We start from the raw sequence: 12,703 nt of genomic DNA on the forward strand, positions 1-12,703 counted from the left end.
GCCATTTAATGTAGTTTGTGGACTATAACCTCTCTGAGGTTATTATCCATCATAATATGAATGACATTAATTGAACTATTAACGTAGTATTGATGGTTTCATGTATTTTCGACCATACATGCTATCTACAATCAAACTAATTTGAAAGTATTAGATGAATGCTTTCTAATTTATTATATTTTTCATAGTTAAAAAACTAAAAGTAACCATCAAGTCATATATGTCCCCCTATTATATTCTCTTTTTGACTTTATTGTTTCTGTAATACTATCTGTCAAGCATGATTGTAAAAGGGCTGCTACACAACTTGTGGGGATAAATCACAATTCAAAAAAGCTTTCATCATTAGTACCAAGATGTTGAAACAGGGATGTGGATAAATATTATACAGTTCACGCGTATATATATATATATATATATATATATATATATATATATATATATATATATATATACTTGTTTATGTTTTTCTTTTTATACTTGTTTAAGTTGCATAACTAAGATTCTTGGTTAGACATGCCTAGTATATGATTAATGATATATGCTACTTCAATTCAGTTTTATTTTACTTTTAGCAGGAGATTTTGATTTGTATTTTCTCTGTTTTCTAATCATTGCCTGATCAAGTCTAATTATCTAAAGAAAGAAATGAGCTGAACGGATTTTATGGTCTTTTTGTTTCCGGATTCTGGGTAGCCTTTTTTTCATTGTGGTAGTGAGTGTTATTGTGGCAAGTTGTTTCCTATTGCCCAAGTGGAGTCATTTAAGCAACTAAAAACTAAAGTGTTTGTGCGTGTGCTTATTTTCCTTTTTTGGGAGTTAACTTCATTCCAATTGTGTGATGATTTTTAGTCCAATTATTATTGACTAACAGTTTCCACTTGTTTCATTAAATAGATCGAAACTATTTTCTACTAAAAAGTCTAAAACCCATGACAAGATCTTGGTAGTCAAATACAATATCCATTCCTTCCAAGGCCCGAATATTAAAAATTATAAAATGGGCTTGTCCAATTTATTGCTTAAGCCCTTATTAGGCTTCTGTGAATTGACCTTTTCTTTACTGATATTATGTTCAGGGCCTGGAGGCACAGTGATTAACATTATAATCACTTTCATCATCAATACAATTAAAACATCAGCTTATTTAAAATATTTACAAGACTGCCACTACTTATTTAATTAAAAATTATAGTAAATATCTATTCAAACAAAATAAAAATGTTTCCTGAAAGTACTCAACAAAATCAGTTAAGAAAATAAGTGGCATCTAATATCTATCTTATTAAATCAGAAACATTACAACTTCTTCTATGTAGATTTTAAAGGTGGGCCTCATATATTTAGATTAAATGTCTCATTCCTTATACATAATATGTATCATAGTCTAACTTTGCATTGATGTATTTCCTTAAATACAATTCTTTTTTGTCCATATTCCATATATAGTTTCACATTTATTACATATCGAATTAAATAAGATAGATACTAAGAATACTAAAAATATTAATCTTACTAGAATTACCCTATACAATTCATTTTAAATTGATCAGTATACTTTCATTGGCCATATTGATTTTATTAGTACGAATAACATTAGGTAGATAAATCATAGACACATACATAAAGATTTGACTATTTTTAACTACCTTGGACCTAATCTACTTTCTAAAATAAATAACACATAGCTTTATATATTATATAGAATATAGTAATATTGTATAGTATTATACTTATACAATAATACTAAAAACAAACCAAACTGAAATATAATATATATCGAAAATGCATTGAACCATTACTGACAAAATATATTATACCTCAGGGATAAATTCAATTTCAAATTATGTAATAATTATTTTAAAAAATTAAACTTCGTAATGTACAAAAACATAAGTTTTATATCAAATTTTGTGTTACAATAAAAAGACATAACTCGCGCTTGCAAAATATTATTTTTATATACGAAAGACAGTTTTGGTATTGTTCTTTAAACACAAAATTGAATTATACAAACTCGATACTACATAAAACTAAACAATACAGAATACATTTTAAAAACAAACCCGTGCGTGTACGCATGGCCTTTGCGAAAATCGTAGATATGTTTATATAATATATAAATATATTATGTTATACATATTTTCATATAAATAATACCCCAATGTAAGTTTTGTATGATAAATATTGAAAATACAAAATATAGCACTATATATTTAAAATAATATATAAAAATCTACTTTACATTATCATAAATTTTAAAAATCAAATTTAATAATTAAACACATTGCTTATTTAAACATATTAGTACACATTGTTATTTATCAAAATTTTATATTAATACACTTGCAATCATATATAACATTTAGTACAAATAAAGATAAAAAAGTTTGATTCCCGCTCGGTCGAGCGGGTCATGATCTAGTTTATATTATTAAAAGAGAAGTACCCATATAAATTGCCCTTAAATTTTCAATGTTATTTACACTACTATGCCACTGAGAATTAAATAAGCTACCTATTTTAATACTTGTCTTTTTCAGTTAAATTAATGTGATGTCCTAATATAAATTAAGTTACCTATTTTAATGTTTGTCTTTTTGAGTTGAGTTAATGTGTTGTCCAAATATAAAATTTAACTTTTCTTCTCTATTAAATCAATTTCAAATTATTTATAGTTTATTAATTGCTGTCTTTTCAGTTTAATAAATACATTTCCTAATTCTAAATTTACCACATTTAATGATAATAAAAATCACATATGGTATGGTAGAAAAATTATTGTGCCATCACTATCTTTTAATATTCGAACCAAACCAATTTCTATGTTAAGTTTAAATTTTTGGCATACATTATTCAAATTTATTATATATATATATATATATATATATATATATATATATATTTTTTACTTTATATTTTAAGAATTTTTTTTTAAACAATTTAAATGAGTTATCCGAACCAGAACATGAACTGAAATTATAATTACCCGAATAAGGCTAAGACCTTTCACCCCAAAAATCTAAAACCCAAAGAAACCTGAATCAAACTCGAATGGACATCCGAACGTCCACCCTACTACAAGATATAGAAACAGAATCACCTTATTTATTTTTGAAAAAATATTTTCCATTGACTTTCTCATCGGTCTACAATAATTATAAAACTAATTGTAAAAATCCAATCTAAAAATTATTGAACACGTAAGCTCACTTATAATTAATTAGCAGTTAGATCAAATATATATTATATTACATTTCATTTTCTAACAAATTTTAATCTTAATTTTAATATGTCACAAATTTGTTAAAAGTCTAAAAATTATTTTTTTCTTACAAATTTTATAACTAATGCATCATACTTATCATTCAAAAAATTTGTTTGCTATATATCTTACACATACATCTAATCATATAAATGTTAGATTTGTTTAGGTGATCTCCAGTGTCGATGATACATGTTACGTTAAACGAAAATTATTAAATTACTTAATTTAATATGATTACATTTACAAATATAACATTTAGTACACACACAAATTGAAATTTAAAATTAAATATCGAGTGAGATTATTTTCTTAACAAATTTATATTAATAAAAATTTCAAATATTTGGAATTCGAAAGCATTATGATCCACACCTATAATATTTTAATTATGATAATTTAATTTATATAAGAATATTTTATTAAAATTTTAATTTTAACTTTTTTTGTAACCGCAAAAAAATTAGTTTTCGATCTAAATTTATGATCAAATATAACAAATATATCATTTAATATAACAAAAAACTAAAACATAAAATAAATACTCGTGCGGTCGCACGGGTCAATATCTAGTTTATTTTTAAATGGCAAAGCATCACGTACACTTAACATGTTTATATCTAAATGTCAGCGGATTGTCTTTATTAAATGTGCCAGAAATTTTTCTCAAGTTTGTAATCAAATATTAAAGAAAGTTCCACTACTAATACACATAGTTATGCGATATATCTATAATATAGATATATTAACCTATATTAATGCGATCATTACAATTGTGTTGTAAAAAGTTTATGTAAATGTACTACTTCTAAATTTTACTAAAACTTTGATATAGATGATACAAATATATTAACTTATAGTTTTTCAAATTTATAATCAAATATAATGCAAAATTTTCAACAACAATAATAAAAATAAAATATATTAAAATATCTCTCAAAATTTAAGAAGCTTTCCATACATTTTAATAATTAAAAAAACTTAATTATTCAACCGCAATCAATATAATTTTTAATAATATCATTCTACATGAATATTTTTTTATATAATTCATTAAAACATTTCCAATTATTATATTTTTTATGCAAACAATAATTAAGATTTGCAACCAAGATATATGCTACATTACGGTTATTAAACTATTTCTTTATTAACTAAGTTTTTGTATGTAATTTTAATATATTATAACATTAATTTTTGTGTTAGTATTTGGAATTAGAAAAAAATAAAAACTACAGCTAATCCCATCCCTATTCACCTCTAACTTATGCTTTTATCACGCTTTAGAAAAAACAACTGTGTAATTAAATTTTTTGAAAGATCTGAAATAATTCAAAGCATGATGGTTTTGAATATACTGCTTTTTTCGGTTAAACAATATTACCACTATCTTAAATTTGTGCTTAAATTTGATTATGCAAGTTTGAAATTAGAGTGAACATGATTTGATTTAAATGGGATCAGTAAAAAAGAGACGAGTTTAAATAGGTTAAATGTTTTTAAAACCGGATCAGCAACTGAACTGAAATTTTTTTGTTCATAAATCAATATGGATCGATCAGGTTTAATCGAGATCATTCGAATCTAATCCAGTTCAATAATTGAATAAATTAAATTTAAACTAATTTATTTTATAGTTATTCTCCATGAATTTTACAAACATAACTAAATTTAGTTATTAAAGTTTCAATACAGATAATTATGAAATAAAAATGATATCATATAATAAAATTAATAGTTTGATTTCAGATATAATTTTTTATTTATTTTAAGTACTTATTACCATGAACTATGAAAAGAATAAAAAATAATAATGAATTCATTTTAATGATTTAAAAGGCAAAAATAATTAGTATTCTGATTTTTGATCGTAATTACAAACAAACATATATTTTATCCATTCGACTCGGATATGTTTTCGGTTCACAGTTTAATCTGGTCCGTCTGTCGGTTCTGTCTGAGTAACATTTAATAGGACATGTTAACTATTTTAAGATCATAACAAAGCATATGATGTATTTTATTAGATTTCTACAACGTAAAATATCCCGCGCTTTTAAAATCTAGTTAGCCATTAAAACTCTATGATTAATACACTGTTTATCATATATCTGGAACATAATCAATTGAAACATTAGTCTTGGCCTCCAAAAATTTTGAAGGTTTTTTATATAGGTATCAGGTTCCAAATTTTGAAAAAAGTTTTTTTTTTTAAATATTTCAAACCCCTAAATTCTCAGATCCGGTCCTATATATATATCTTTCTGATCAGAGACAACCCTAAAAATATGGTGAACACAAAAGAAAAGGAAAAAAGACAACCCTGATTTTAAATTATCTGGTCCCTTCAGTATAAACTTTTTACCATTTTATTTCATTGATACATCATACATCATACATCATCATTACCCGTTAATTGATAACGTGAACTTTTAAGTAGGGTTATAACCTCCATCTACTCTCCAAGAAAATATATATCTCCTTACAAGCATTTTCCTCCATAACCTGCGTTTCTAAACAATGCTTGCTTTATATCTTCGGAGTTGATGAAATCTCTCTGCTGAGCTACCTATAAAGACACACACATACACAACACAACCAAACTCGTCACTCTTACCATTGCAGATATGTTATCTGGATATCATATGTTATCTTCATATATTCTTAGTACCTCGGAACAAGAAGCATGCAAAGAGAAATCACTAAAGCAGCTAATAACACATTGTTCAATCTCCAAGCCTAGAGTCTCAAGTGTATTAACAGTTGATAGAAGCAATCCCGGTTTGGGTGAGCAACATATCTCAACCCGAGTATCTTGGTCTCTCCGGTCCACTTCAAACTATACAATACATAATAAAATTAACAAAATCAGTCCACATCAAACTGTGAATTTGTGAAATTTCGAGGGTATTTCTAGTAACAATTCACAAGTACAGGGGCTAACATGTAAAACCACAAAAATCAAGAATACTGACATGAAAACTTATCTTCATTCTTGCTATACCTTTGGTGAGTTTCTGACCAGATTTTCCTTTGTATTAAGATCCTTGATATCACCGAAGAGCCTAGAATGATGAGAACTGTTGCTAACTCCAAGTTCTTGTTCCTCCTCTTGTAACTTGTTGATTTTGTCTGAAAGCTCCTTCATGTAATCTATGGCATCTCCTAGTATCGATGTCCTGTCCATCTAATTTTGAACATAAAAATAATCATTGTTTTAAAAACTTTTAAATAATTAAACATTTATATATCTTCTTTTTGACCGGTTCTGTAGATTCCCATAGAAGTAAGAACACAATAATTAAACAATCTTGAAAAAGGTTCAAAAAAGAAAAACAAACATATAATGTTGAAAACATATAAAAGGCTATTTTCATGAAAATCCATTTAATATATTAATTCACTCAGTACAAAGGACGAATCTTTCGAACCAAATGTAAAATCTTCAAAGAAAACAAATACTACAGCTAGCTTAGGGCTTAAATTTTGAGATTTAACTAAGTGCTTTGAACATAATGATTAAAAAGGCTAATCTCTTTATGAACCCATATAATAATAGAAAATACATTAATCCCGTTAATTTAAAAATATATATAGGAAGACTCTTTTCTTGATTTTGACCATTATGATTATAATTATTGAAAAAGGTTAAATCATAAAACGTTATTATTATCTTTTTTTGTAACTTAGTTAGAACTATTATTTTACCTTACTGATTTTTGGAACAATGGATCTGAGCATAGAGAGGCGATCGTTAAGCCGTTTCCTTCGACGTCTCTCCGCCATGAGATTCTTTGAAGGTTGTCCTTCGAGCTTTTTGCTCTTCTTCTTGCTTATTGTCTCTCCTCCTCCTCCACAGTATCCAACACTGAAGCTTTTGCTCTGATCAGACTCCACCAATGGAGATGGATACGACGACTGATTAATGAAGCTCTCTTCTTGGGAAGTTGGAAGCGTCACTTGAGGTGAAGAGGAAGAGGAGTCTATAATCTCTTGTAACACCTCAAGAAAAGGGTCATCGAATGTTAAGGCCGTGGAGGAGATCAACGGCGGAGATGAAGATGAGGGTGGTGGTAGTGGTGGTGTTTGGTGAAGAAGCAACGGTGGAGGTTGAGAGATTAGGTTCATAAAAGAAGATGAGTACAGAAGCGTATTTTCGTCTTCTTCTTCATTGTTGAAACAGAGGTAATCAATGTTCCATCCATTTGAGAATAACTGATGATGATCAAATCCGCCATTAAAGCTCAGATTGCTGATGTTGTAGTTGTCGGTGGTTTCTTGCTTTGTCGGAACAAGAAGCTCTTCGAACACATTCATTTGAGTCGACAGTTCCATTTTCTGTAATGAAGGAAGATAAATAGTGTGTCTGTGTGAGAGAGATAGATAGAGAGAGTTTTGTGGATTAAAGGAGATGAAGTGTAAGCGTATTTATATAAAATCCAGAGAGAGGTTTGAGTGGCAAAGGATACTGTTGATTAAATTAAAGACTGAGTGGTAATTTTTGTTAACTCTATTTTAACATATATTGTGGGCTTTTATATAATGTGTTGCTTTATTTGGTTTGATAACACATTTTGTAATTATTTATCGTGACAAATAATAAAATCATTTTTGTTAGCTCTAGGCTCTAGCCTCTGTCTAGCTATGATGAATAGATGAGCTATTTATATTACAAGACTTGACATAAATCGATGTTATTTTATTTGCCAAAAATTAATTGCCTAAGCAAAATAAAGGTGCTAATCCTGAAGTGGTAAGCGGTGTAGGTGCACGCGCGTGGGTGACCAATGAGATGCTGGCTCTACAATGGTATAAGTCTTTCCCGGCGGAGGCTCTCTCGACGGTGACGTTTCAGATCGGTTTCGGGACTCGTCTCGAAAACGAGTTTCGACTGTCGGTAGATACGAGTTGGTGAAATGGACCGTGGATTTTATTTCTTTAGTTGTCGTCCATGTGTGTTTTTGGGTTTTTGTGTTTGGTTTAGTTGTATTTGAGTTTTGACCCTAAACTTACCTTTAGACTTTTATATAATTTCAATTTGAGAAAAAATAAATAAATAAAAGTGCTAATGTTAATCGAGTTTTACTCAAATCATATAAAATCGCATAAGTTTTGAAAAATGGATACTAGATAAAGTAGCATAGTTTGTACAGACTCAGTTTGTAGAAAGTTAGGAGGAAGCCATATTTGAATTTTGTAGAAGCTTTTTTACAAATTTTTATATAAAAGTTAGGTTTGAGGATTTATATTATTGCAGTATGTGCGGTTTCTAATTTCTAGAGGTTCTATGTCGATATAAATACGATGCAACGTTAAGATATCTAAACGAAGATGGACGATCTATGGGTTTACTCTATCTATTTCCCATTAGAATTTTGAAATCTTTCGCCATTCTTAATTTATTTATTATTCATAGTATAAATCATACATGTGGTCGTTTCTTGTTACATTTGGTGTCATGCATGATTAATTACTACTGAAATTGTAGGGACCTTTTAAAATGTTAACACTTTTGATTTGAACCACTATACCTGCAGTATAGAATCCAACATATAAGTGTTTTTTATATTATTTTTTCTTCCTTTATCTTCGATTTATACAGCACATATTCATATATCTAAATACTATCACACGATTTGGACACTAATAAACTTATGTTATATACGATTATATGGTTTACCAATTCGAGATTTGCTTATCACGAAATTCTATAATAATAGTGGTTACATAACATGATGTAAAATTAATATCTTTCAACAAAAAGAGGATTTAAGTTGTTTTGAAGAAGAAAAAAGGACTTAAATTCAGTTTTATATCAATATACATGAAAATGCATTTTTAACCTTTTGAGTCTAGGCAGGCATGCTGAAGTCTATCCTAATAGCAACCCATTCTATATCTTGATTTCTGTTTCCTGTGAATCTATGCAAACTAATACAACCCACATTTACTAGATTCTAGTGAAACGGGAATGAGGAGAAAAAAAATTATGTTGGATTTCAGGGACTGACCTTTCAAAATCAAAGGTAAATAGAAAACTAAGCTTCAAGAATATCTAAACCTTCAAAGCATTCTTGGTCAAACTAGCCCGGCGGATGCTAACGGCACATTCGCCTCCTTAAGAAAAATATGGGGAAAGCAATTGGTAAGAAGTTTACTACAAAGATTTAGAATGACTCTTAGATTTCTCTCGAAGAAAAGCAAGAGACCTAAGAGTATCAGATCTCCTAGCATCATATTTGAATTGGAATCACAAGAGGATCGAAGAACTACTACCTGCTTTCTTGAATACCATTATATGTTTGAAACCAAGCCAATTGAGAGTGGAGGATGCCTACATGTGGCAACCACTTAAGTCTGGAATTTACTCAGCTAAATCAGGATACCATTCAACCATGGCTTTGTCTCTCAGTAAATCTCCAACTGACACTGTCGACTGGCACAAAGATGTGTGGTCAAGCTCTTGCTCCCTTAAACTTAAGGTTTTCCTCTATACAATCCTGCATAATGTTCTGTCTCTAGGTGAGAACCTACAAAAAGATGTATTAGAATTGATGTCCATTACCCAAGATGTGGAAGTATGGAGTCAGCAACACACACCTTCTTCACTTACTCCTTTGCGAAAAGGTTTGGAATTTAATTCCAACGCTCGACGCAGCAGCAAATCAGAGTTTTGAATTGTTGGTGATTCGATTCTGAGAAATGACTTGTGTTAATCCATATGGAATCTCGATGAATAACTTGCTGTGATTTTGCTGGCAAATATGAATTTCTCGAAATTAAATCATTTTTAAGGATAAGAGCTTTCCTACCGAGGAAATAGTATTTCGAAGCTTCACATTAGCTTGGGAACATATTGCTGAACAAACAGCCAAACAAATGACTCAGACCACCGTAACTAGAGCAACAATCAAAGAAGCTCAAAGAATCACAAACCTGGACAGCCCTCTAAGTTTTCACAGACGCTTCTTGGAATAAGGACTCACGACATGTAGGATTTGGCTGGATCTTCTTTAATGCCGCAGTGAATTTGATTGAGTATATGAAGTTCAACAATTCGTCAATTCCCCTCTAATAGTGGAAGCACTCGCGTGTAGATCAGCCTCCATTACGCCATCTCAATCAGACTTGAAACTCTTAGGGTTTTCTCAGACAATCAAACGTTCATCCGAAATTAACAACGATCCTCTAGATAAGAAAATCTTTGGTATTATAGCAGATATCAGGAGCCTCTCAGAATCGTTCTCATCTATCTTTTTCTCCTTCATCTCTTGATCTAAGAACTCGAAAGCTGATTTGCTTGCTAAGTTAATCTTTCGTACTTTTCCGTTTCTGTTTTTCTATTTTCGATATTTCTCTGCATTTGGACCGTTTATTTGTAATAGGTTGAAACTTTTTTTTTATTAATGCAGTTTTAGTTGATGAAAAAAAACTTTTTTGAGTCTAATAATTAGTTATACGTAAATGACAAACAACAGGAAAGAAAGAGAGTATACGTTTGATTAATCCCTTTCCATACAGGAAAGCTTTGATCCCACAAATTTCCTGTCTCGACGAAAACGGATCATCAACATTGTCTACCCCCTTCTTGCTTTATTTATTTATATTCTCTATGTAAATATTTGTTTATTTATGTTGTCTGGATTTTTGTATTTAAATAGTGTCTTCAGAGGACATTTACTATTATCTGGTTCTGGTCACACAAGCGTACGTAGTTGTCTATTGTTGTGTCTACGCAAATAACTAAATTGCGTCTAGATCTTGCCCTAAATTCGATATTAGCCTCAGTTTTGTTTTAAGTTGCAATTTGACCATTAAGTCAAGGTATCGTTTGTCAATAGTAATTCTAACCTTTTCTAAATGATTGGAACATAGGCTTTAGAAATAATTGCATTATGCCATGTTCACATTTGTCTTACGTACATTTGATATGGACGTTTATCTTTTAATTGTACGCTTTTAAAGTCGTGTTTTCATAATTCAGATGGACTATTAGCTGCAATTATTATAAATTAATCACCGAACAAATTGGAACTTCAGTTTGCTGTTAACTAGGCACCATTAGGGTATGTAGATTAGCAAATATGAAAGTTAAGGGGTTAAATTAGAAACACACTTATAGAAGCAAATCTAGCTACTTGACTGCTAAAATATACGGGTGGTATATATTTTATATACGAAACAAATCCGTGGACAATCACGCATATGCCTAGAATGTAGCCTTTTCATTTTCTATGTGTAATTTTTATGTTTGCATGTGAACTTCTTGCTCCATCTTCAGTGCCATTCTTGTTGTGTATAAAACATAAGAATAAATAAAAGAATATAAGAAGAGAAAGCACATGGCAAAGAGAAGTTCCATGTTCACGAAAACAAACAAGCTGTCTAAGGCCTCTCGCGTCCTTTCAGTTCACTCACTTTCAATCTATAATAAACCCATATATATACATTCACAATTCTATAGTACAGGCTGACTGTATTTACATATATATAGAATGTATTTTAAAATTCTCTAACCAAAATGGATGGTGATCTTGTGATACTTGAGAGTTTTCAAGATGGTATGATAACTATTTCAATTCCAATGAACAGTAAATGATTTACATTTTCATTATGATATTTTCAATGTTTGACTATAGTGTATACCTAAAGAGACTATGAATAAAGTTTCGGAACTTCTGAAATTTATAAGAAGTTCAAAAATTCTTCTATATATAATTAATTAGATCAAAGAAAAGTTTCTCTAGTTGTGAAAGAGAAAGCACAAGCAAGTTTATCTGTTTTGATATTTTTTTATATTGCCAGCTCTTGTTGAAAAAATTAATATTTTCTCTATCATATTTTGGGATATTTTAATTAAAGTTTTATGTTATTTATATAATATTTTATAATGTTAATATAATATTATTTTGTGATAATTATTATTTTATATTTAACTAAATTTTCAATTTAAATAAGGATACTATAGTACAAGTAACAAATTTTTGATATGCGTATAAAAGAACTTTAAACATCATTCATAATAAAGCAAATTAAAGTATATTCCGGTGATTAAAATACATTTGCTGATGCCTGATTGGCTAGCTGCCATATATATTATAGAAGATTGCTTCTTTCATTATATTAAAACACAAGTAATACTATTACATGTTTAGAATTATATATGTTCTGTGTTTTAAACATTATTTTGTACTGCATAATATGTCGTCTGCATTTACAATAAATTTGATTTTTAATGAAAAGTATAATTTTAAGTATCAAACAAACATGCTGTTTAAGTTTATATAAAAAAATATTTAATCTATTATCAATGCATACTAAAAACAAGTTGCTTAAAAAACTTACTAAAAACATAGACATACTACCAGATGTAGGCACACATATACAATTTTTTTATTTTGTCATCTATATATATATACACACTTTTAATACGTATGA

General features: G+C 29.0%; 1 protein-coding gene across 7 annotated transcripts; it reads right to left on the minus strand.

Annotated features, from left to right (window-relative positions):
• Window positions 1–5,611: 5,611 nt before the first annotated feature.
• Window positions 5,612–10,623, minus strand: LOC108813620 (transcription factor bHLH93-like). Of its 7 annotated transcripts, none has more exons than XM_056989248.1 (9): window positions 10,202–10,623; window positions 10,078–10,124; window positions 9,866–9,960; window positions 9,539–9,765; window positions 9,327–9,382; window positions 6,974–7,603; window positions 6,270–6,452; window positions 5,937–6,104; window positions 5,612–5,834 (listed from the first exon to the last, which is right to left on the minus strand). In XM_056989248.1, the coding sequence occupies exons 4-9, from the start codon at window positions 9,558–9,560 to the stop codon at window positions 5,748–5,750; spliced, it is 1,146 nt and encodes a 381-aa protein (XP_056845228.1). In that variant the 5' UTR covers window positions 9,561–9,765; window positions 9,866–9,960; window positions 10,078–10,124; window positions 10,202–10,623; the 3' UTR covers window positions 5,612–5,747. The 7 variants fall into 7 exon arrangements, with proteins under 7 accessions (XP_056845228.1, XP_018441729.1, XP_018441730.1 ...); XM_018586227.2 differs by having other exon boundaries at window positions 9,539–9,795; XM_018586228.2 differs by lacking the exon at window positions 10,078–10,124 and having other exon boundaries at window positions 9,539–9,795; window positions 9,866–10,020.
• Between the last annotated feature and the right edge of the window lie 2,080 nt (window positions 10,624–12,703).

Source organism: Raphanus sativus, chromosome 6, assembly GCF_000801105.2.
Source record: "Raphanus sativus cultivar WK10039 chromosome 6, ASM80110v3, whole genome shotgun sequence".
In the NCBI taxonomy this organism is placed as follows: Eukaryota; Viridiplantae; Streptophyta; class Magnoliopsida; order Brassicales; family Brassicaceae; genus Raphanus; species Raphanus sativus.